At 35.3% G+C, this 27,261-nt stretch overlaps 1 protein-coding gene across 2 annotated transcripts in view; it reads right to left on the bottom strand.

The window, feature by feature from the left end:
* Positions 1 to 772: 772 nt before the first annotated feature.
* CNOT6L (CCR4-NOT transcription complex subunit 6 like) overlaps positions 773 to 27,261 on the bottom strand; it is a 115,922-nt gene continuing 89,433 nt past the window's right edge. For both annotated transcript variants that reach the window (XM_077770545.1, XM_077770546.1), the window contains exons 9-12: positions 16,323 to 16,474; positions 12,010 to 12,237; positions 9,666 to 9,868; positions 773 to 4,421 (exon numbers count right to left, since the gene is read on the bottom strand). In XM_077770545.1, the coding sequence (XP_077626671.1) occupies positions 4,209 to 4,421; positions 9,666 to 9,868; positions 12,010 to 12,237; positions 16,323 to 16,474 (796 nt within the window). In that variant the 3' untranslated portion in view covers positions 773 to 4,208. The remainder of the gene's footprint in view (positions 4,422 to 9,665; positions 9,869 to 12,009; positions 12,238 to 16,322; positions 16,475 to 27,261) is intronic.

Below are 27,261 nucleotides of genomic sequence, written 5' to 3' on the forward strand. Positions count from 1 at the left end.
ATGTTTTCTGTGACCAAAGCTACTGATCTGTCAGTGCATTTTACAAAGCTATTAAAATCTCTCAGAATAGAAGACGTAGAAACAAGTAAGTACTGTAAGTACTGGGACACAACCAATTCACTAGAAAATCTAGCCTTGTATTAGGAATGAAAACAATATGTGTCTGGTTCCATCAAAGAATGTATTTAACCTATTTTGTCTTGTGCTTTCTGTACTTCTTGCTATTTGATTTGGAAGTATAGATGGCATTTGTGATTTTTAGAAATTCTTAGAAATACAAATGCAAACTTAATTTTCCCCCCACGTAACAGATAATTAGAAGGTACAATTTTAAAATGGAACAGTTGTGTTTGTCCATGTTCCAGTTTTAATGTGCCACATCCTCAATTCTAATACAACCCACCACCGAATCAAGTGATATGAGCCTTAGATATCTTTCAACTTTCTCCCTTCTCTGTGATTCAATGCATAACTGTAACATACCAAATAATAGGGACAAAGAAGAATGAAGCTTTATATTTCTGCAAACTAACACTAAAACACAGTGGCTTCTTTAATACATTCACACAGGATGCTTATTAGTAAAATTAAATATCTGCCTATGAATATCAGAAAGTAATTTGAAAATAAAGAGTCTGGAACAAGGCAAATGGGAGGGGAGGGGAGGAAGCTGGTCTCAGAACCCATTGTGCCATTACCTGACTTTAACATGTGATATTCAAACGAACGTTCACACGCCTTACATCAAAGAAATGAAACAAAAATATTCAGCTACATTGTACAAAAATTTTTTTTTACATAAAACATCATAAATCTTGAACAGATTTACTATATCTGAATTCTAAAAAGTTGCCTATAGAATGGTGCTGGGATTCTGTTCTCTGCTTGCTTTTAGGCAGTGCTGTTGCTTAAAAGTTGACACCAGGCACGATATTTTAAAACAAAGTCAACAAGCAAGGAGCAGTAAGTGGATTTGAGCCTTTCTCAGATGTCAGTCCTGAGGATGCTGCAATATTCCCCTTCAAAATGTGTAAAGCTATGAGGCGGATACTGATGCCTGAGAGAGTGGGTGACTTGACATGCACTTGTATGACTGTTGTAATAGCAAACAGTGCAGTTTTTCCCTTCCTCAAACAACACTGTTTTAATAAATTTAAAGAACACTCCAGTTCTTAGACAAAGATCAGAAATCATATTTAACAGTTAAAAAAAAAAACACATTAGCACAACCTAAAAATGCCCAAATTTTCTCTTAACTTCACATAAAATATGCAGCAGCCCCATGGCATAAAGCTTATTAAACTTATTCTGAAAACTAGAAAGTATATAAGCATAAATATCTTGCTTTCACTGAATATATACCCTATGTCATTCACCTCTTCCTTTTGGCTTCTCACTGCCAAAGTTCCAAATGGCATGCGTTTTAACAAGACAATACTGAGGAGAGCAGCATTTCTGATCATCTGAATTGGCAGCTCAAAACAGATACCACTCCTTTTACAAAGGGAACAAAGGGTGAAAGGTGTGTGAAATCTGGGCAGTGGGCTAAAGGGAAACCGTGCACATGAAATTTGGGTTACCATGCCCCAGGTGTGTGTGCCACCCAAAACATAACACAATTACCTACTTCAACAGAGCTACTACCAACATTTACTAAAACCACATTAAAAATACACAGGATAATGAATGGTTTGAAAGAGTGCATTTGGAAGCAGAGAGAACCCAATTACACACCTTCCTGCAACAGAGTGCCTCGATCATACACAAAATAAACTTAAGCTGTTTACAATGTTTCCCAATTTTTTTTTATTTTTTCCCTCTACATTTAACTATTAAAAAAGTTTTTTATTAATAAATGGGCTCCTCTGTGATTCATATACAATCATAAGTGAACTTTAAATTCCATTTTATACAAACATCTCAAAAAATATCGGGAGTGAAGTATGGTAGGAAATATTGCTCACATTGCTAATTAACATGCGTATATGAAAGGAGGAAAATGTTTTGTTAGTGCATATACCTCCAGAGCAGAAAACCCACCCAAAACAAAAGATTTAAAATAAAACATACAGTAGCTGATTACAAAAAAAGGTAATGTCCACAAAATTAAGTTTTTCATGCTATTCTACTTTCCAGTACTATGGTTCAGGTAATCAATTTGCATGGCTAGATGTGGAATGTTTGAGGTATATAAGAAGGGGTACCTGCACATTGAGGAAAATCTGTCACCTCAAGGGTTGTTTCTTTGTTTGTTTATTCTGGTACTTTACCATTTTTAAAAGAATATTTTATTTACATCGAACTTCACTCAACTACAATTACATTCCAATTACAATAGATGACAAACAATGCCTCTATCACTAGGCACTTTTAAAAGGGGGTTTAGGCTTTACAGAACCCTTCTGATGCGTTCCCATATACGACATTACATCCTCCCACCACCCTCGTCCCACTAAAATTACCCTTTAGGGGAAATATTACCTTATATAGCCTGATTAATTTACTATGGAAGAAATTAGTATAAAATGACCAAAGAAAATGCATCATTTAAGACTCATAAAACAGCCTAAGATGTCAGGTTTGAAAGAGGAGACAAATTGTATATATTTAAAACTAATTAAATAATTTAAATTTGACCTGTACTTTATATATTAGTGAGACACAAATATAGGCTATTTTCTTTTAAAATTTCATTCACATAATGGAAAATTTCTTGTTTATTAAAAATATCACATTTTGAGACTAGAAACAGTAAAGTGCATGAAAAGTTTAAAATATAAATTTCAGAAAACTCTTATAGCAGCAAAAAAGCAGAATAAAGAAAAACTTAAAAACACAGACACAACCTTTTCCTGTTACTGTGCCATAATTAACATCAAGTAGCCAACCAATTTTTCCCCCAGAAAACGGTATAACGTTCACTGCCTCTTGAGTCACAGATTTTCAACTGGCCCCTCCTGGGCAAAAAAGGATTCCAACGTTTCTAAAGAGCATCAACAGTTGGGAATAAACCAGTAGCTTCTTAATTCAACCCTGACAGACAATGGAAACAAAGATTAAAAGCATATAATGGCCATTTGGCAACTAGAGTCAGGAAAAATGATCCGAGGTTTTCAACTACTCCCTGTTCTCTCTCCCTCCAAAATCTTTTCCATTGTCACCTCAAAAAGCCAAAACCAGCAGCCACTTGCCCTACTTTGGGAAACATATGAAATATTTGTATCGCTTTTCCCTTTTAAAACACTGACCAGGGTCTTTTCATTCAGTAGTTGTTCCGTTTTGTTTTGTTTTTTTTTAACATCTGACTGTAACTGCAAAAATTATACTGATCATAGAGTATCTGTTTTTTTCTTTAGCACAACCAGGCAGAAAAGAGTAGATGGGAATAATGAAAAATACTAGATGCTACTTTTGTGAGCATCCTAAATGTAACAAATTCTATTTTCAAGATGTGTGGCAGTAGAAATTACTCACTGTTTCCCAATAAATAAACTGGAAAGGCTTAAAATTAATACTTTTAATGAGGTTATAACTAATAGAGGAACAAAACAGAGTGATTCCTCAAAACAAGAAAATAATCAGCACTTGCCCAACTGTCATGTGCTGTTAAATGCCTGATTTTGAAAGCATATTGTGCAATCTCTTTCTCAATTTTTCTAATGGGTATAGGCTATATCATCATTTACGTACAGATCTAGCAAATTTAAGTGCTTTGTTAATGTGCAAAAGACCTGGGGAGCCAAAAATCAGTTTGTTATCATGGAAAACAGAAATCCAAGAAATTTTTCCTGCAAGGCATGCCATCATTCAGTTTAAAATGTTATAGTTTTTTTTAAATTGCCTTTTACAAAAATGGTTGATTTGAAGCCATTCAAAAGAAAGTATTTGTTTTGGAAAAACAAATATACTTGTTGGGCCTCGAATTGGTAATTTATTAATTACAAATGTTGACTCTAATGTAATTTGAAGAAGATCCCATTTAAAAACATGTTAAATTAAAAATCTGCAAAGTAATACTTTGGTTCCAGCCCTAGTGCCAAATGAAACCAATATGCACAAAAATGTACAAAATCTTAGAGCAAACACATAATGAAAGGAACCTGAAGAAGCAGCTTAAGGATGGCCATACTTCACTCCTACATACTTTGATTTACAACTGTACAGGTCCATAGCAACAGATCCCCCCGTCTTTGCGGGGCAGTACTCCACTACCTCCGATTAGGCAAGTGAACACCATTGACAAGAGGCAAAAGTGGAGGGTGGAGTTCAAGTTGTGTTAACAGTGAGAAGTGGTCTGAAGGGATGTGAGGGTGTGGACACCCAGTGATGTTGTTCTCAACCAGCCATTGAGGATCTAAAGGCCCCAGGACACCAAGCACGTTCATATGAGTCTTGGAATAGAAAATGTAGTCAATCACGCCCTGGAAAGAGATTGGGGATTGAGAAAAAAGAAAAAAAAATATGCTTAGAAAAAAAAGAATAACTCAAGATATATAAAGAACAATCCATGATTTGTAAAAGCCAAATACCTTAGTAACCTGTACTAGTAGCTGTTGTCTTGACAATGGGGTCAAGTAAGGCTCAAATCTTCTGAAAGTATTACATGAAATAAAGATGGCTCAATAGGGAAATACAGGACCCTACTGGAGTCATAAAGCCTTGAATTTGTGCATAAGTGGTACGCAAACTGAGAAGCTAAACACCCCCAACTATGTCTAGGCATCTTTTTTTTTTTAATTTTTAGAAAAAGTTTATTGTCAAGTTAGTTTCCATAAAACACCCAGTGCTCATCCCAACAAGTGCCCTCCTCCACGCCCATCACCCTCTCCCCCACCCCAGCAGCCCTCAGTTTGTTCTCAGCATTCAAGAGTCTCTAATGGTTTGCCTCCCTCCCTCTCCCCAACTATTTTTCCCCTTCTCTTCCCCCATGGTTCTCCGTTAAGTTCCTCCTAACCCACCTATACGTGCAAACATATGGTATCTGTCCTTCTCTGCCTGACTTATTTCACTCAGCATAACACCCACAAATTCCATCCATGTTGCTACAAATGGCCAGATTTCATTCTTTCTCACTGTGTCTAGGCATCTTTAAAAATGTCTTGCTTAGGTTAGTGAAATCTAATCCATCAGTATAAACATTATGGGAACTACACTAAATCAGTTACAGCAAGCTGTTTTTATATAAATGCATAATGAAAAGGTAGGACTCGCTTTAATTCTTTTAATGTTAATTGGCATTATTTTCAATTTTCTGCACATCAAGATATCCAAATACACGAAGCCATGGTAAAGCCTGTTTTCAGATGTGCCAATTCTAGTTCAGCTTTCCCAGATATGCTACATACATATATACATACAAAATACTACAAACAGCTAACATTTCTAATGTGTTCTTTAGAACATATTGCAGTACATTACATTTTCACAACTATAAATATACTGTAAATTTTGGATTCCTTAGCATTCAGCAGGGACCTATATATTTGTATCAGTTTTATCTCTGAGAACTAGATGATTTATTTGGTTTGTCTGATCATTAAGTTTTAAAACTAGAGTGCTTTTTATTGCCCCAGGCTGTGGAGACAAGAGGGTAAAGTCAAATTTCTTCCTGTTCATATTAAGAGAGCCTGAGCCCAAATATGAAATATTTCCAGATCTGGAAGTATCTATTTATAAATGCTATACATTATGAGTTCCAGCAAATATTTTAAATGTTATCACAGTGAAATGGGCTACTTTAAAAAAAAAAAAGCAAGCAAAACCTTTTAATGAAAAAAAATTTATTATGGAATTTGGAAATAATTACCTCAGGTTGTTGATTTTGACATGACCAAAACCAAATTAAGGAGATAGTTCTTTTGAGGAAGAGGGCCTCACTGAACATTTACAAACCTTAACCTTGCCACATAAGGTACCTACTTGAATCCAAAGACTTCTGCCATTAACAGTCCAAGTTGAATAGTAAGAAATTATGTAAATACAAGGTATTATCCTTGCATTTTGACTAATGCCTAATTTTGCAATGGCATTTTAGGAAAAAGTTTAACAAGGGTAAGGGTACATTTATTAGCCTATATGAGACTATCCTTTCTTTCAACTACAAACTAAACAAAATACAAATGAAATATTTTGTCATTTATGTTCCATAAGCTTCCTACATCTTTTTATCATCAGCTGCTAGACTTAAAGAATCCTTTGCAAGCACAGGCCCCAAGAAAAATGTTAAACACTCCAGGAAGTAAGATGCATTTAATTGGAGGCATCACTTCTAACTATTTTCTTAGTTTGAAACACCCAGAGTAAATGCTCTTATCAAAAACCTTTATTAGCAAGATCATATCTGCAAACTCACCCAAAATATTTGTACATATGTATGCACACTTACACATGTTATATCTACAATGTAGGTTTTTTTGGTTCAAACTTTTTTCAAAAAGGCTACAATGTGGGAAAAAGTCTATATTAGGAAAAATTATAGTGAGACTATAAAACTATTTGGAAAAAAGGTAAAAATGATGAAAATAATTTATGAGGTAGCATTATGCTAAGTATCGTCTTATAAAAGAGTGAGAAAATGATATACTAGAAATTTCATAATGTAACACAGAAAGACTTAGTACTTGACAAAATATGAAAACTGTCCTTCCTCTTTTCATTAACTGGTTGAGGCACACTCTTAGATTGGTGGGGAAAAGAGCAACGGCAGTAGAACGTCTGATTTAAGCTGTTAATTCCATGAATCTGGTGTTACGGTCTGAATGTTTCTGTCCCTCCAAAATTCACATGTTGAAATCCTGACTCCTAACATGATGGGAGTAGGAAGTAAGACTTTAGGGAGGTAATTGGGTCATGAAGGGGGTGCTCTCATGAATGGGATTAGTTGCTCTATAAAAAGAGACCCTAGAGAGTTCTTTCAGCCTCTCTGCCACGTGAGGATATAAGAAAATAGCTGTCCGCAACCCGGGAGAGGGCCCTCATCCAAACCTGACCATGCTAGTACCCTGATCTTGCATTTCCAGTCTCCAGGAACTATGAGAAATAAATTTGTTGTTTCTAAGCCACACACACAGTCTATGGTCCGCAATCTGTTAGCTATCATTAAGACACCTGTTCTACAAGTAATTTTCCTAACTGTTTACCCACCCTTTGGTATGTTCCAAATCAGTTCTAGATTAAATGAATCTGAGTTTGAAATATCACTTTTCTACATTTCTAACTTCTTCAAGGACCAATAAAGTAAATAAATGCTAAGTTAAAAAAAACAAAAAACAAAAAACAATACACTGATGCAATCGCAGAATACTTATTTGGATCTGGATGTAATGCTAATTACATGACATTTTTATATTTGATATTATCAATTCTTTTTTACTGATTGCCTTTAATACTGGGATGGCATAAAATGCTTTGTATAAAATTGAAACACTCACTATTACTTGGACTAAGAGCTTCACTCTCTGTTGTTAGAAATGCCCTTACAGTTTGTTCTATGGTCATCTTATCTTTCCATCCTTTCTCACCCTCCCATCCCATCCATCTATCTAGCAACCAGCCAGAATATTTATCTTCCCATACACGCCCGTCTCTCAGAGATTTATAGCTCTGTCCTTCCATCTCATCCTATCCTTTCAAACATCAAACACTCTCTAAGTCAATCACCTTTCATTCTTTACCTGTATTTTCTTTGGACAGTGCAAATGGTTCAATATGATTTTTGATACAATTATTACCACATGTAAAATCTTTTGAAGAACTATCAACAAAGGATTTTTAAAACAATTCAGAAGATTAAGAAAGATGGCTTAGATTAATATCCCAAATTTTCACTTTGTGTACAAGGAAAAAATAACTTCTATCAAAGCCTAGATGACATAGAAATGATTTGGTCTTTTAAACCACACACTTGCCAAAACAACAAGTTGTAGAATTATTAAACGCCTATTTTAGGGAACTTTATTTTAGGTTTTCTGGGTTGTGCTGACAGAGATGTATCATATATCAATATCATATATCAATATATCAATATCAATATCATATATCATATATCAATCATGTATCAATATCAATATCAATTCCCAAAGATGGGAATTAACCTATAACAAACTGTATATCATTAAAGTCTAAACGTTTTCCTTTAAACTCACAGAAGACCAGCGGTGTGCTACAGTAGGCTAGTACCTGCTTCCTTAGTGCTTGTTCTTAACTCTGAATTCAATGGTGTTATTTGGGAACTTGAAATCTACCACAGTGGGAATACTTATACCACAGAAATCAGCAAATACCACAAGTGAGGGACTGTATTTCTCAGAAAGCTGGTTATTAAAGATCTACTAGCACATTACTGCATATGAGTGATTTGAACAAAACCAACTATCGCTAGAGACAGTATTATCTACTCTAACAGCAAAGATACTAAAATTAGATTTGATTTCTTCTAAGCAATTTTTTTCTCCACCTCATGATTACAAAAGCTGACCAATAACATCAGTGCACAAATTACCCTTCTTCTTCCTACTATTTGTTCCTTAGAAAGGGGCTAACAGGCACTGAAAATATAAAAAGGTTACTGGAGTGTGAAAAGCCCATTTTGAAAATTTCCTTTGGTATTTTTATTATATTCACTCTAGGCTTCTTACAGCAAACCAATTTATAATATCTGCCTTTTTTTCAGGATAGTATAACATTTTGATATAGATGCCTGAATGCCAGAGAGTCAAACAATAAAAGAGCTACAGGCAGAGTGATCAGATAAAGAACAATTTGTGTTGTATAATGGGCCCTCTAAACTTTTTTTCTTATTTTGAAAAAGTATCTTTCTTTTTCCTTTTATTAAGAGCTGGAGTGTTCTACTGCCTGAGAATGTAATAGTTTCACTACATGGATACAAACACACACACACACACACACACCTGGGAATCTATTAGTTTGACTACATGGATATATATCAGACCCTAAGTACAAATGTCTATAACCCCATCCCCCAAGGAAACTTGGAAATTTTAAAGGTAAACCAGACATTGATGGGAAGTACAAAGAATATTTTAAGAGACTATTATATAAATTTATTCAAGATGAACTTAACTAATCGGGTTGCTTATTATTTAGATCCTTACTGAAAGTTAGTGATGATATGGACAGGTGAAGATTAACTATAGTAAAAAACATAATGTGCTTTGGGGCACCTGGGTGGCTCGGTCAGTTAAGCATCCGACTCTGGGTCAGAGGGCATGTCTTCATGGTCCTTGAATTAGAGCCCTGCGTCAGGCTCTGTGCTGACAGCTCAGAGCCTAGAGCCTGCTTCGAATTCTGTGACTCCCTTTCTCTCTGCCCCTCCCCTGCTCTCCAAGATAAACATATAAATTTTTTTTTTTTAACACAGTGCTTTGAACACTGCCTGGCACATAGTAAACATTTAGGAAGTTTTTGCTATTTAATAACATTGCTTCAAATTTGAAAAAATTAAGAGTTCAAAAAATTTTTCAGGTCATCAATAACAAAAAACAAAGATAACAAACCTCCTTACGTTTAGGGACAAACTTAGCCAAGACATTTAGACTCTAAAAACTCCTGAATATTATACAATTAGGAATAAATAATATATACTTTTCTTGCCCTGTGTTTGTATTTGAAATAATCTCTATGCCAGCCCAGAAACTGTTACTTACTTTGAAATCAAAGGTGTAATTGGTGTAAGGCATCAAGTTATTTTCATAGGCGCTCTTCAGTTGGAAGCCATGTGTGATTCTCCCTTCTGAGCTTCCATTCTTTCCATTGCAGCTGAAGTTCATAAGACACTCATTGTACCTTAGTTCCTTGAAGTCTTTATGGTTGTCAGCTACTCCTCCATTGCTTAAATATTCCACAACACCTAGTAGAATAAAGAAGGAAGAAACACTACCTTTTAGTATGTAGACCTTATGTTAAGACTTGACCAAAATTTTGTTGTCAGGTAGATATACCAGGTTCAGTGTGGTTTTATTAGGTTGACCCATATACAGCTGAATTTTTGTTGTTTAAAAAAAACCACATACAAAAAAACACAAAAAACAAAACAAACACCAATTTTATATAGTTAAATCAAACTAAGGGTATTTGCCTACTTCAGATCAAAGCATCAGAGTCACCCAGAAATATCTTCATTTTTGTTAATGGTACTTCAAGCTAAGGATGATCCCTGGGCCCAAGAAGACATTCACCAAGAAGATCCTGACCCTAAAGGCTTTTAGAATATTATCCTAAACCACTATCTCTTTACTATTTCATTGTTTTATGCAGTCAATCAATAACTTTAGGAGTATGTAAAATATAGCATACATAATAAAAAATCATTTACAACAAAAATAGACCTTGCATCTTCAACATTTCAATATTTATAGTTTCAGCTAGAAAATATTCGTTGAGCTACAGGGAGTTCTTTCAGTCTAATACTATAAAGAACATTATATACTACAGATAGATATACTGCTTGGTCAAAAATATTAGGTGTGTCTAAAAATGTAAAAAGAGTAGAAGCATTCAAAAATACATTGCTTCCATTTAATAAGTAAAATGAAAAATATATCATAGCCCTTATGATGGTGATGATGATGATGATCAGTGAACACTGTTAGCCATCTATTTCTATTTGTGATCAGGAACGATAGCAACATGTAATGAATAAAAGATGAGCACAATATCAGTATTGTCAATAGATGAAAAGGAGTGATCATTTATCCAGCATTTATTACATGCCAGGCACTGCTTTATACACTTAAACCTCACAAGCAGCTTTATGTGGTGGATAAAATTATTACCCCCTTATTTAAAAATAGAGAACTTAGTCATAGATTACACTTCTAAGTGGTAGAAGCAGGATCCAACTCTGACAGTCTGGCTCCAGAAGCTCATAGTACTGTGCTGTTAAGTGATAGCTCACTGGCTTAACTAAGAAGGGAGAAATTTAAACTCAAAAAAACAGAACTAAGAAAGGAAGGCATGGTTAAGGTGCCAATTGGGTTAGGGGCTGAAGACAAACATTTATAAAAATATGATTTCAGTACTTATTTGCTAAGGAGAAAAAGTAAAGATATCTTCTAGATTCGTGACTTTTATGACTTTCCAATTGTAAGCATTCGGGTTACTTCACATTTATTGTTGAGGGATTATTTTAAATAATTTAAAATAGCTTACTGAAAATATACAAAATTTAGAATATGCTTCAGTAATAGCACAAGAGTAATACTTTAATGTTTTACATTTTAACTTTAATATCTAACATGCAGAACTAATTTTTGCAAAGATTAAAAATAAATCAGGACATAAAGTAGTTTAGTGGAGCTCAAGAAGTAATGTCAAATCCAAGGAGAATGCTGATCAGTCTTCTACACCTATTATCAATCTTCATACATCATTTAATGAAATCACTAAAAAGTGGCCAACCTTAGTAAATTGAGATAGCTACCCCTGCTGAATATTTCCTGGTTGCCTCTTCTTACTGCAGCCTGTGCTCCAGACTGCAGGTTGTTTGCAACAACCGCAAACCCCCTCCTACTGTTGCTTCTGGCTGGATTTGGTCAATGGGCAGCACTGCCAGGAGGGCAGAGTGAGGTAGGGATATATATTCCCCCTGACTCATTTTCTGTTGATGCCGGAGACTGACAGCATCAGTTAATTTAAAGCCACTGTTCCTACTAGGTAACCCTCTTCTGAGAACTACTTTTTCCAAGTTCTGACAACAGTTCCTACCACTTTCCAAACCCTTAGGTGAAGGTGTGGTAAAGGGCCTAAAATTCCCTCAGTGGTAAAGTACTGCATCACGCATTATTTTGTGTCCCTTAACCCTGTACACCTCTTTGGAAATAGCTTCTTTACTAAACTCTCAACTACCCCCATACCCCATCATCCCTGGATTCTTACTAATACACTCTCTAATTTGGCAGAGAAATTCTCCACTCAAAAGTCGGGAACTAGCTGGCCCTTCAAAGAGAAATTAGAGCAAAACTGAAAGCAATGAGGAAATGTTATAAATACCTGAATCTGGCAATGAGTTAAGATCTGCACATAGCACCAGCGGGATGGAATTAGGATCTGCAGTTGGGCTGCCAGGCCTACTAGAGGCTTTCTCCAGAATGTTTTTAACCTCTGAGACAAACATCATGGTCTGGATAAGTTTCACATCAGAATACTCTGGGTCCCAATGCATGTGGGCATTTGCCACTATAAGCAGCTGTTTGTCTGCAGCATGAATAGGCTTCATACCTAAATTTAAACATTAGAAAAAGGAGGATAAGTTTATGTTTTAGGCATCAAAAGAGCAGTATCTTAAGGTTTTCTTCCCCAAATCTGTAGCCTCTTTTTTATTTTTTCCCCCATTAATTCATATCTTCCCCTTTATCTCAAAATGTAGTTCTTAGAAGTTAATGTCCTAAGATTCTGGTAATCCCTACATGGGAATTATTCCCCTATATCAGGATACACAAACTGCAGCCATGGGCTAAATCTGGCCCACCACCTGTTTTTGTACAGCCTGTATGAGCTAAACCTGGTTTATATTTTTAAAAGATTATACAAAAATTTCTTTGAAAGACTGTAACAGAGATTATATGTAGTCCACAGACTCTAAAATATTAATTATCTGGATCTTTACAGAAAAAGTTTGCCAACTTCTGCCCTAAATGTGCCCAAGAATTATATCATTATATAATCAACATTTGATTCTAGTACTTTGATTTGATGAGTTCTTGGTGTAAACAAGCACTTCAAATATCTCTGTCATTTTAAAATCACAATTACCTAATGAGGCAGGTTTTCAGTTCTTTTAATGACCTAAACCTTAATTTAAATGCTTCCCACTGCCTAGTACTCATTCACCTTGTATTCTCTGAGCATGTCAGTGATAGGTCATAATAAAAGGCAATTAACACTATATATATATATATATATAAAGTAAGGAAGGAAGGAAGTTTCCTACCAAAACAAATTGATACCATACACCCAAATAAAGTAATTTTAAAATGGAGACTTAGGGAGTAATGTGCTCCCAAAATCTGGGTTTTAGACTTGGCTTTTTAACTGTTATTTTGGTGTTCCGCCAGTCACTTAACTTTTTTGATACTCAGGTTCATTTGGAAAGTGAGATATTCAACCAGAAAATGTGTAAGGTTCCTCCCCATCACCTACATTTTTTAAAATGTTGTCAAAGTATTAACTTTTGAAATGGGAGACAAGATAGATAATACATTAAAAACTGTGAAAATTAAACTCAGTTAACATCCATAAACAGTTAACAGAGAAAGACATCCATAAAATATTTAAAACACAAAGCTCAATAAATGTGATATGATGCCATTTAAATATACTATACATATACTTTCTGTGTAGTAATAAGTAAAGAAATTAATGAGAGTATGAATGAGATATGGAACTTCTCACTTTTTACTTTATATATATTTGTACTACTATAATAATAGTCAACATGCAAAATTCATTCAATATTGAAATTTCTATATTACTAACCTATGATCCAGCAGTTGCACTACTCAGCATCATCACTACTCAGCCATCAAAAAAGAATGAAACTCTGACATTGGCAATGACGTGGCTGGAACTAAAGACTATTATGCTAAGTGAAATAAGTCAATCAGAGAAAGACAAACACCATCCTATTTCACTCATATGTGGAATTTAAGGAACAAAACAGATGAATATGGGGGGTGGGGGGAAAGTGGGGGAAGAGAGACAGACCATAAAAAAGACAAATAAAGAGAACCACCTGAGGATTGCTAGAAGGGAAATGGGGCAGGGGGGAGAAGAGGAGTTAAGCAGGTGATGGATATTAAGGAGGGCTCCTGTGATGATAACTAGGTGTTATATGGAAGTGATGAATCACTTTATTCTATACCTGAAACTAATATTACACTGTATTTTAACGAATTTAAATAAAAACTTGAAACTACAAAAAAATTCTATACAAGTGTCTCTTAAATTTTTCTATTAAATTTTTTTTCTATTGAAAATATAAACCCTACAGAAAAAGACCTAATTTTCTGAGGCTACTATTTTCATAAAGTTTCATTTCACCTTATCAAGGTATAATTATTATCAATGATGAGTAATAAGTAACTGAAGTGTCTGTTATATGTGGCAGAAGTAGTCATTTTTAAAAAATTTTATTGTATTTTATTGTATTATTTATCAATTATACAATTGACATTTTGGTTTTGTTTTCTCTGCTCATTTGTTTTGTTCTTTAAATTCTTCATATAAATGATATTATATAATATTTCTTTTACTTATTCCATTTAAAATAATGCCCTCAAGCTCAATCCACCATTACAAATGGCAGGTATTCTTTTTTATAGGTGAATAGTATTTCATTGTGTATATATACTACCTTTTCTTTATCCATTCATCTGTTTATGGACATTTAGGTTGCTTCCATGTCATGGCTATTGTAAATAATGCTGCAATAAACATGGGGGTGAATATATCTTTTCAAGTTAGTATTTTCATTTTCTTTGGATAAATATCCAGAAATAGAATTGCTGGATCATATGGCATTTCTGTTTTTAATTAAAGAAATTTTTTTGGTAATGTTTATTTTTGAGAGAGATAGAGAGAGAGAGAGCGCGCACACGCGTGCGCATGAGTGGGATGGAGACAGAATCTGAAACAAGGTCTAGGCTCTGAGCTGTCAGCACAGAGCCCAATGCAGTGCTCGAACTCAGAATGGCGAGACCATGACCTGAGCTGAAGTCAGAAACCTAACCTACAAAGCCACAAAGGTACCACTCTGTTTTTCATTTTTGTGGAACCTGAATACTGTTTTCCATAGTGGTTGCACCAGTTTATATTTTTACCAATGGTGCACAGAGTTCTCTTTTCTCCACATCCTCAACAAAATCTGTTATTTCTTGTCCTTTTGATAATAGCTATACTAACAGTATGAGATACTATCTTATTGTGGTTTTGATTTCCATTTTCCTGTTGATTAGTAATGCTGAATATCTTTTCATGTGCCTGTTGGCTATCTCCATTTTCTTTGGAAAAATGTCTATCCAGACCCTCTGTCCATATTTTAATCTGATTGTTTTTGATTTTTTTGTTTTTTGCTACTGAGCTTTATGAGATATTTATATATTTTGGAGAGTAACCCCTTATCAGATATATGATTTATAAATATAGAAATAGTTATTTTTAAAAACACTTTGACCATAATATAAAAACTTGTAGCCAAAATTCTCTAATCTCCATTCTTTCCTGAAAGTTTTATAGTGTCACTCTGGCTGTAGATTAAATGTTCACTATATTAAAAATTAAAAACTATTAAAAACAATGGGGCCATGAGCACCTTCTATAATATTAAATTCCTCTTGTAGGACTATGAGACATATTTCAAAATGTGAAAAGTGTCTACTGTATAATTTATAATTGCTCTTCTGAAAAGTAAAAGGAGAATAAAACTCCAAAGAAATTCATTTTCACATTACTAGACAAAGAGGTACCAAACTTTTTAAAGAATGAGACTGGAAAGGACATAAAAGTAGGTAAAAATGGAAAGGCTAAGAAGGAAGAAAAAAGATTAAATCTCATATCAAAGATTGTCTGATGACAGATAAACTAAAGAACAGAGAGAAAATGAGGTCTGACAGGCATGCTCTGAATAATACAAATCAATACCAAAAGCAACTTTTCTACTACAGTGAGCACAGGAAAAAAGTTTAAATATAATGCCCTAATGTGGTCCTTTATCTTTTCATTGCTCTTGCCTAAAATATACTAGTTAAGTAAACAATAAAGTGCACAAAGGCAGGCAGCAGAAAGGGGAAAAAAGGTTTGGATATGCAAAGTACATATTGAGTTTCTGACTTTGAAGGAAGCTATAAATAATCTAAAATGCAAAAGATAAGTACCAGGTAGATAAAAGATCCCGCTTTTACCCTGACAATGACTGAGATGTAACAAAGAAATTACAGAAAACTTGCCAAGTGCTTAACCTTAAAGACAAAAGATTTCAAACTCAAGAAGCTAAAAATATGGCTAAAAAGAGAACCAATTCATCATTATTTCCAAATTCAGCCTAACTAAAGCATTTCCTACTTCAAATAACCTTTTGGTATTAATTGCAATATTAAAGACTTTCCTTTTTACAGATTACCTATTAAATAATATCTCTAGCAATATATGACGGTTTACATAATAGTGCTATTTTCCTATCTCCCTTAACTTTCCTTAAAGACTAGAAAATAACTGCAATAATAAGGCAAGAGTCTGTGCACCTGTTTAAGATGGGAAAGAATGGGATGGTGTTTATTTTTAGTAAGAACATTGTAAACTGCACTCACCTGTTCCAAATAGTTCTTTGTGGACCTCTAATACCACAGCAACACCAATATTATCTTTCGTCATCACTCTGTTCAGCATAGCTTCGGATCCATCTGAATTAGCCATTGCCACTTGATTAAATTCCACTGTATGCTTCTGCACCAAAGTAAATCTAAAAGCACAACACATTATTATTATGACTATTAGATACTTGACTATCATGCTAAAAGACATTAAATGAGGGAGTACAAGATACAGATATGATTTACTGTCTCCCTACTCATTTTCCATTTGCAAGGGGCCACACAATCAGGTCTGGCCTGTGAGATGTAAGAAGTCGGAATAAGAACTTTCTTAAAAGTGCCATGTTGCAAAGATGGAATATATATATATACTTTTGCATTTTTATACCTTTATCCATGTGCTGAGAAGCAGGAAGGCAAAAGCCAGCCCACTATGGACTGGGAAACAGTTGAACCAGTTCTGGACTGCCATATCTGGACTTGTGTGAGAAAACTGCCCTTCTTCCCCTTTAAGTTATTGTTAGAACTTTCCGGTATTTAAAGGTGAACACAACCTTAACTGAGTCAGCAAATTATAAAGAGAAAGAAGAGAATAAAATCTACATAATCTGTGTGCAGTTTTATTCTTACCACAACAAGAGATCTGTCAAGGAAATGCAGGGTCACACCCTTATCTCAACTAAGGAGAGGCCAACTTTTCTATCTCGCCTTTACTAGAAAGTTAGAGTTACATGTATGGAAGGGTTCAGGGTTAACAGCTTCTATAAGGTAAAACATGGCTCCCCTGGGACGATAGTTTCTGCTAATAGTATTTTCTTTCTTTACTTACAAATTAAGTATTGTAGACTTACAGGATTTAATAGAATTCAGTCTAGCACTGATATTTAATAATAGTATGACTTTGGGTCACGCCATTTAAACTCGTTAAGCCTAGTTTTATAAAATATTTTATAAATGGCCAAAACTTACTAAATGTACTACTTTTTGCTAAGTGTTAAGTGGAGTAGACACCTCTGTCCTTTTAATAGGCCTCCAACACCCCATCTTCCTCGCTTTGAAACAGAAATATGCAACTATCTCTTTAAAAATATTGACTAAAATCTTACTATGCCACAGGACACTGTGCTAGATAAACAATACTCCTCTCTCTGCTCCAATTCTGAAGTTCTCATGCATGGAGAAGAATAAAAGGTCAGGTCATACTTATTTTCTAATCCAGAGAGACAAAAAGGAGCATAGTTTTCATCCTCTACTCCAAGGAGGTGACCTTTAACTAAAACATGAAGGATGAGAAGTTACCAAGGTGAAGAATGGCATTAAGAGCATTCCACATAAAGGAAGAAGTAATGCAAGGCTATGAAACAATGTTAGAGAGGAAACGGAATAATGGAAGGTTCTAAGCAAGGATATGAAATTGCTTTATATGTTTTAAGATCATTCCAGATGCTTAGTGGAGAATGGATTACAGGAGCTAAAGTGGGAATTATAAGACCAAACAAAATTTTTGAGGTTGTATAAGTGACAGGTGATAGTGGCTTGGTCTAAGGCAAAAGAAATAAAGAGAAGGCAGATTAAAAAGTCTGCTCTATAGGCAGACTTGACAATCCTCCATAAAAGACTTTTTCAAACAATTTCTAGTAAGATTCCCATAACATGAAACAAATTAAAATAGTACTGTGTTTGAATAAATCACTGAAAACAATGAATGTTTTGATGAATATAAAAATATTAAATCAGAGGATACTGATGATTATAGTCTTGTATCAGTCTCCATATCCAACTTATTTCTGTATTTTGTTTTGCTCACAGAGTATTAAAAACATCTTTGATTCACAGAGACAGACTCAAATAGTAAATAACTAACCTTGAACTCAGAAAATCAAAGCAAGCAGGTGAAAATCTGATTCAGAGGTCTGCACCAAAACAAGTCAACTAAGCAGCACATCCAAAACATGTTATTAATTTGCAAAGTGTTAAAATTTGGCATTTGAAATATTTGGGTGAATATGTTATTTTTAAATTAAGTTTAATTATTTGTATTAAGTTTTTGAAGTACCTTCTAAATATTTATAGAACTCTTAAGATTTACTTATAGGAACCCAAGACTCTGTAGGAAAGTGTGAAAATCCTGTTTGAACAGTACTATTTTTAGGCTGGAATATTTTACTTCCACCAAAGTCAGGCCCTTGTGAGGGAGGGGGATATGTAACAATTAGATGTTAATGCCTAATTAACTAAAATTTTTTCCCTATATCTTTCTCTCATTAAAGCTAGATCTACATATGTTCTTTAAAAGAATACAGAATAAAACCTAGTATCTCTTCTACTTGACACTACTTTAAATATTACACTACTATGCCATTTCTAGAAATGGCCAAAAGTTAGAGAGGAAGGAAGGCAAACCATAACAGATTCTCAAATAATGAAAACACACTGAGGGTTGATGGGGCGGGGGGTGGGAAAGGGGAAAGTGGGTGATGGGCACTGGAGGAGGGCACTTGTTGGGATGAACACTGAGTAGTGTATGGAAACCAATTTGACAATAAATTATATTTTTTTTAAAAAGGGGGAGGGGCCAACTCTTTATATGACATATGGTGTCAGATGGTTGTTCATCTGAACACCCAATGAACTAATGCCTTCTTCATTTGGGACTGTATTTTTGTTAGTAAAGACTGAAATTGTACTTTGGGGAGAGCCATATTAATTATAAGTCAAATAAGGACCAATTTTGGACTTTTTGCTCTTAAACCAGGTCTCGTCAGTCCTGCATTTTATAGATGCTTAAAAATAAACAAGTGGGAAAAAATTATTATGTTATATATGTTTATTGTATGGATTTAGGAACAAGGAAAAATATGAAAAGTGAAAGTTATCTGCAACCGAATATCCCCATTAACAAGTCAATATAGTTATAGAGACTTTTCTCGATTCATCTGCATACAAGTATTTTTATACAATTAAGATAATATACTCTAATATTATATTTTGGCTTATTAATAAACATTTTATCAGGGATACTTCCCTATATATTCAAAATCAATACTTGTGATTATATTATATAGTTCACTTTAAAGATTCACCATAATTTATTTAATCTTTGGTGGACATTTAAATTACTTCTGACCTGAGCTATTATAACTAATGCCATTTGAATATTTTTGCATATAAGTATTTTTCTGTGTTCTCAAATGATTTTATCTCTTACTCTTCCCTTAAGAATCTAAGAGTAGCAGACTTCATTTCTGTTGAGTATCATTTCTTGAGTTTCTGTTCATTAGTTCACCCGCTCACATATTAAGGGCAAACAGATTGTTTTTTTAAAATTTTTATTTTAATTCCAGGTAGTTAATATACAGAGTTAGTTTCAGGTATATGATACAGTGATTCAACAATTTCATATATCACTCAGTGCTCATCACAGGTGCACTCCTTAATCTCTAAAACCCACTTCACCTACCTTGCCACCCATTTCCCCTCTAGTAATCATCAGTTTGTTCTCTATAGTACAGAGCCTGTTTCTTGGTTTATCTCTTTTTCTCCCGCTTTGCTAGTTTCTTAAATTCCACATAATGAGTGAAATCATATGGCAATTGTCTTTCTCTGACTTATTTTACTTAGCATTATACTCTCTAGCTTAATCCATGTCATTGTAAATGGCATCATTTCTTGTTCTTTTTCATGACTAATATTCCAATGTGTGTGTGTATCTTCTTTATCCATTCATCAACTAGTGGACGCTTGAGCTCCATATCTTGGCTATTGTAATGTTTGTTTATTTTTCAGAGACAGGGTGTAAGCAAGCACATGAGCAGGGAAAGGGGAGGGAGGGAGAGAGGGGGGGGGAGAGGGAGNCAGGCTCCAGGCTGTCAACACAGAGCCTGATGTGGGACTTGAACCCATGAACCCCTGAGCTGACGTCACTTAACCAACTGAGCCACCCAGGCATCCCTATCTTAGCTATTATAAATAATGCTTCCATAAACATAGGGGTGCATACATCCCTTTGAATTAGTGTTTTTGTATTCTTTGGATAAATAGCCAGTAGCACAATTGCTGGATCATAGGGTAGTCCTATTTTTAACTTTTTGAGGAACCTCCATACTATTCCCACATTGGCTGCACCAATATTCATTTCCACAACAGTGGACAAAAGTTCCTTTTTCTCCACATCCTTGCCAAAACCTGTTGTTTCTTGTGTTGTTGGTTTTAACTATTCTGACAGGTGTAAGGTGATATCTGATTGTAGTGCTAATTACATTTCTCTGATAGGTGATGATGAGGATCTTTCCATGTGCTTGTTGGCCATCTGTATGTCTTCTTGGAAAAATGCCTGTTCATGTCTTCTGCTATTTATAAAATTGGATACTTTGTTTTTTGGGGTGTTGAGCTGTCAAGTTCTTTATATATTTTGAATACTAACCCTTTATCAGATATGCCATTTGCAAATATCTTCTCTCATTCCATAGGTTGCTTTTTGGTTTGGTTAACTGTTTACTTTGCTGTGCAGAAGCTTTATATTTTGATGTAGTCCCAATAGTTTATTTTTGCTTTTATTTCCCTTGCCTCAGGAGACCTATCTAGAAAAAAGTTGCTATAACTGAATACTGAGAATTACTGGTTAAGAGCACTCTGAAACTTCATTCTAAAAGATTAAATATCCCTGCCAAATCTTATGTGTATATATTGGTCTTCTCTGAAATAACCGAAATTCTAAGACAGAACCAATAATAAAAATAATACATGCTGTCCATTACTGAGCATCTACTTTGTATCAAGACTTTTGATAGGTACTTCATACATATTAGTCCCACAATTTGCAAAAACTTTGCAAAGGGGTGATCATGGAAACATACTGCCAAGATTCCTCATCAGTCGTTCAGAAACTGCTCCAGCTGCAGAGAGCTACTTCATCCAAGGTCAAATACTTCTAGGATTGGGTCTCATACAGTTATATATCAAAAGCAAAAGATAAAGGTTTAGGGATTTGGGTCCTTCCCGGGTTATCTCTCACAGGTCATTTTAGCTCCAAAGCTACAGGTGGGGTCCTCTGAGGCTGTTCAGACCTCCAGCACAACTCTGTCCTCTATGCCCAAATTCTTCCCTGTTCTTTTCCATGGGGGAACAAACACCAAACTATCTTATCTTTTTGAAAAATGAGATGGTTTGTTCATGTTCAATATCCTAGAACTTCTATACTACAACATTCATAATAGATTACCTATACCAGTTCTGTAGTCATACTTTTGCAAGATCTATTAGCACCAAGAGTATAATTATCTTGCTATGGAAACCTAACCAGTTCAGTCTGTGTAGTGACTGTCCTGGCTTACCAATTCCTCTTCATCTGTCTTACTTTGGTCTTTCCACTTTGAAGATAATTCTCAATAGAGATCATGAAAGCAAAACAGAAGTTGTATATCTGTTTTTTTGGCCTTGATACTCAATTAGTGATTACATAATGCACAATGAGTAATATCCTTTCTTTACAGTGCATGTTGTTTGAAATATCCTTCTTGTTGCCTTAACACTTTCACAAAGCCTCTGCTTTTTCTTAATCTTCTTGGCAAAGAACACAGGTTCAATCAACTTTTTAAAAAGTTTATTTATTTATTTTGAGGGGGGAGCAGACAGAGAGAGAATGCACACACGTGTGCACACACATGCATGCACTTGAGAGGGGTAGTGGCAGAGAGAGGGAGAGAAAGAATCCCAAGCAGGCTTAGCATGCACTGTCAGTGCAGAGCAAAGCATGGGACTTGAACTCAGTAACTGTGTATCATGACCAGAAATGAAATCAAGAATCTGATGCTTACCGACTAAGCCAACCCAGGTGCTTCCTCAATCAACTTCTTTTAAAAATACACACTTGAGGGGCACCTGGGTAGCTCAGTCATTTTGCGATCTGACTTCGGCTCAGGTCATTATCTCGCAGTTCATGAGTTTGAGCCCCACGCTGGTATCTCTGCTATCAAGGCAGAGCCTCCTGGAACTTGCTTCAGATTCCGTGTCTCCCTCACTCTCTGCCCCTCCCTTGCTCACTCTCTGTCTCTCTCAAAAATAAACAAACATTAAAAATTAAAAATAAATAAAATTTTAAAAATGTATACTGAGTAATTATTTAGGTTATTACATGCTTCCAACCACCTCTCCAACTTTCTTCCCAATTATATAATTAATTACTGTATTGTCTCACTTTTCACTTTTATAACTTCCCAGGCTTCTTGAAGTACCAACTTTTTAATGTCTTTGGTTTCAAAAAGTTCAGAAAAATAAAACCAGTTTTCCTAAACAGTGTATATACATCCTTCTAACTAATACTCCTTTCCTTGGCACTTATAAATACTAAAGAGGACAGAGTCATAGTCTCAAGTTTTCTCATTTCTACTTTACCAATAGCTGAAGATCCAAAGAGATAGTTGAGAATTAAGGATCCAAAGAAAGCTCTTTCTTTACATTGAGAATTAAATAAGAATAAGATATGCCTCCTGCACCATAAAAACTTTTTAGGTACCCTTCCTTAAAAACACCAGCACTAGTGCAGATAGATAGCTCTTGTCTTCTACAGCTTGTCTTCTTTTTGTATTTTATACTATATCTATAATGCATTTATAATATAGTAAGAAATAATTCTCCATATTCCATCCAAACTACCCTACCAATACTACCTTCTTAATTTCCCCCCTACATACAGCCAATGCACTCCACTCTGCTTCTACTTTCTGTCTCACAGATTTCCATTACAGGTGACAGTTTGACATAGAGAGAGGTCTTCCTCATACCTTCTATTAGATGTTTGTTTTGGAAAAAAAAATGCTGGTTTATAGTTGCTTTCCACTCACTAATACAAACCATCAACTCTTGGTAAAATGTAAAATCTTAAATTTGTCTCTATTTCAATTCATTATATAGTACTCCTATACCTAGAACACATATGCCAAAAAGCATTATTCCTGATGCTATTTTCTTTATTTTAGTCTATTTACCTTTCTGGAAGTGTTATTTTACAGAAAGTTAAAGGGGCATAACAGAGATCATATATAATAAAGACTGATAAAGCAAAAAACAAAGACCCCACCTTTTCACATGATTTGAGATTATTAGGTTGAATGTTTCAAATACAGGAAGAACATGTCCAAAACTGCCCTTCAAACAGAACGAAAGAGATAACTCAATTTCTTACTAGCCTGTGATCTAGAAGTAGTTTTATGGGCTGTGATGTAATTAAATCAATTGTAGAGAGAAGACAGTGAATGCCAACTATGAGCAAACAAAACAATCTATAAGCCTGAGTAATATTCCCTCCCTGAATTCATTTACAACCCAAAAAGGAACAATAGGTATTTAGTAAAAGAAAAAAAAAAAAAGTATAACCACATCAAAGTAAACTGTGACCCTTTCTGGATCATATTCTAGCACTCCTAAACCAAATAGAAGTTTTTATTGTATACTCAGTATAAGATGCTATAAAATATATTCTTGGGTCCCCTTTAAGTAATTACAGAAGTGCCAGAAAATAACTTGCTTAAAAAGGTATGCTTAGGGAAGCCTGGGTGGCTCAGTTGGTTAAGCATCCGACTTCGGCTCAGGTCATGATCTCATGGCTCGTGGGTTCGAGCCCTGCGTCGGGCTCTGTGCTGACAGCTCAGAGCCTGGAGCCTGCTTCAGATTCTGTGTCTCCCTCTCTCTGTCAGTGCAGAGCAAAGCATGGGATTTGAACTCAGTAACTGTGATATCATGACCCTCCCCTGCTCACGCTCTCTTTCTCAGAAATAAATAAAACATTAAAAAAAATTTTTAAAAAAAGGTATGCTTAGAGACCAGGATAAATAGGGAAGAAAAGTTGATATGCAGTATCCTACCTTTCTTTGAACAATTTTTTGAACCACTGAAACCACTTTCACATTCTTGATCATTTTAGCCATATAAGAAATCCCTCAAGGTAGGGGTGCCTGGATGGCTCAGTGTGTTAAGTGTCTGACTTGAGCTTAGATCATAATCTCACAGTCTGTGAGTTCAAGCCCTGCTGACAATTGAAAGCCTGGACCCTGCTTCAGCTTCTGTGTCTCCCTCTCTCTCTGCCCCTCCCCCACTCCCCTTCTCTCTCTCGATAATAAACAAACATAAAAAAAAAAAAGAAATCTCTCAAGTTAGGCGAAGCAGTTATTATCTCTGTTGTGGCATTTGTGGCACCAAGCAATAATTTTATTTTCCAGACTAAATTTATAAGAGAGTTAACATTAGAAACTGGAAATTACAATGTTTGTTTTTTTTTTTTTAAATCACATAGATAAATTCTAAATGCAAACACCACCCATGATAGGAAATCAGTAAATCATGATAGGCCATTTTGGAATGAAACTATAACCCCTGGATACCCTCTTCTCAAGCACAAAACTACTATATTAACATAGGAAGGAAGAGCAAAGACTTGGCCTCACCTGGTACCCCCAAGACTGGAAGTAGGTTAGAAAGCAGATACAATACAGCAAGGACTGAGCATCCTGACAACCTAGTTCTAAATCCTACTGGAAGAGACTGTGTCTTCACTGTAATGGTCACTTGCTCTAAAATGGCTGTTCTCATATTTCCCTTTCTCACTGATTTGAAACAAAGCTGAACTGTTCAGATCAGAGCTGCTAACTTCAGGAACAGCAAATAAGTCATTGTCTAGATCTTGATTCATCTCTTTCTACACTTTCAATTTCTTCAAATTGTGTATCTGGTTCCAAGCCCATTTCTACTAACTGTTAAGTCTATAGGACAAAATATGGCAAAAGGAAATAGAAGTTTCTGAGTCTAAAAACTTATCTATAGATAGTAACAGAAATACATACAACAAAATGCATACATATATGTATGTACTGGTTTATAAAATCTTTTGGACTGAAGATAACACTTACTGAGATAAAGGACAAACCAAAAGCTAACTTCTGGCATTTTTATGAATCGAAATTTCTAGTTTCTGGTATCTCCATGCATCTAACTATGTTCATCATGACCAAAAGGTCCTGCCAAATCTTGAAGTGCCTTCTGAAACCCCAAATATTAAACAGCACTGAATATGACAGAAGGGCTATTTTATTCTGAAAATTGGTAATATGTGTCCTAGCCTTTACTATGCAATATCCTATCTTTTTATCACAGTGGGTTAACAAATTTTTATTACAGTATTTTGCAAACAGTAATTATAGTTTCTATTTATTGTTACCTACCTTCCAACATTTTCCATGAAGGGATAAACTGTCATTTATGAAGGTTAGGAATTATGAGATACTCTGGTTTTAGAAGAATGATACTTTCTGAGAATGAGACTTGGAAATCCTCTTCCTACAACTACCTTTTGACTTTGTAAGTTTTGTTAACTGTATAAAGAAATTACCTCACCTGGTAATATACAAATATATACAAGGAGGAAAGCCCAGAAAGGGCAAGTGACTCATTCAAGATTATATAGCTACATAAGTGGGAGAACCACCTGGCTTAAAAATTCTTTTCTTAGCATTGTATTAGCTCTCCAATCTGAAGAAAGAATAGAATAAAAGCATGGTAGTATATTCTGTGTTAAATTTCAGATAGTTTGGCATTGGATAGTTAGCTCATTTGACATCAACAGTATTTGGCACTGCTCAGAAAAGAAAATAATAAGGTATCATACTCAAAGTATTCATCTGTTACTGGTTCCATGTCACTTACTATTCAGACAGAAAGAGTTGAAGTAGGGAAAAAAACCAAATGGTGCACCTAAGTGTTCCCTATGCGTTCATCTCTTAATAACTCACAGCATTTTTAATAATTCAAGCATCAATTTTTAAGCTACTTAACTGTTTAAAGTTTCTTAGATAATAGTTATAATTGTTACTTCACATCTTATCTACCTCTAGTAAATTATCAAGGCATTTTAGATTTTCCTCTCAAACTACGAAGGGAATAACAAAAATTATATTATCTTCCTTCCAGAAGAAACCATGGTAAATGGAAAAAGAACCTGATGTTTTATCTCAATATTGTCGGTATTCTTTTTTCAATATGGTGTTTCAAGGAAATGTGTAATATGAACACAGATAATAAATGTCAAATTCAAAGCTAGTTTTCCAAATAAAGATAACCTTATAAAGATTCAGTTTAGCACTATGGTTAAAAGCATTGATTATCAGGGCACCTGGGTGGCTCAGTTGGTTAAGCATCCAGCTTCGGCTCAGGTCATGATCTCGTGGTGTTATGCCCCGAATCACGAGTCCCCAGAGACCTCCAAGGAGCCCGCACTGATGCCAAGAACAAAAGGGTCTTTATTACAAGCTCGAGCAGGGGCTCACCTGTCTACCGGCAGAGCAGCAGCAAAGTGAAGCCCCGAATAGTGGCAAGCAGGGTTTTTATGGGGGAAGGGCAGGGGTGTAACTGTGCACACGTTGTACGTTTTGCATCATTACATAAGCACCAATCATAATTGTACAATGCCCATAGTAACAGCATAGTAACAGTTTTGACCATTCAGTATCTGCTAGGCATCCGTTACATTTGGCAGGACCCAATCATGACCTGTGAGAGTCTTTTTTTTTTTTAATTTTTATTTATTTCTAGGAGAGAGAGAGAGAGAGAGAGAGAGAGAGAGAAGGGGAGGGTCAGAGAGAGAGGGAGTCATAGACTGAAACAGGCTCCAGGCTCTGAGCCGGCAGTCAGCACAGAGCCCGACGCGGCGCTCGAACCCACGAACCGCGAGATCATGACCTAAGCGAAGGTCGGACGCTTAACCGACTAAGCCACCCAGGCGCCCCTCTGAGAGTCTTTTAAAATGACCAATTATGAGGTGGGCTCAGAGAATCTACGTGGGGCTTCTGCAAGCGGTGATTGATTGGCAAGTTTGTACAAAGTAACTACCTGCAGTTCCCAGCCCTGACTCGTCTCCAAGACTACAGGAATGTTACACATTTCTTTT

This window comes from Crocuta crocuta, unplaced genomic scaffold (assembly GCF_008692635.1).
Source record: "Crocuta crocuta isolate KB4526 unplaced genomic scaffold, BGI_CrCroc_1.0 scaffold236, whole genome shotgun sequence".
Taxonomy (NCBI): domain Eukaryota; kingdom Metazoa; phylum Chordata; class Mammalia; order Carnivora; family Hyaenidae; genus Crocuta; species Crocuta crocuta.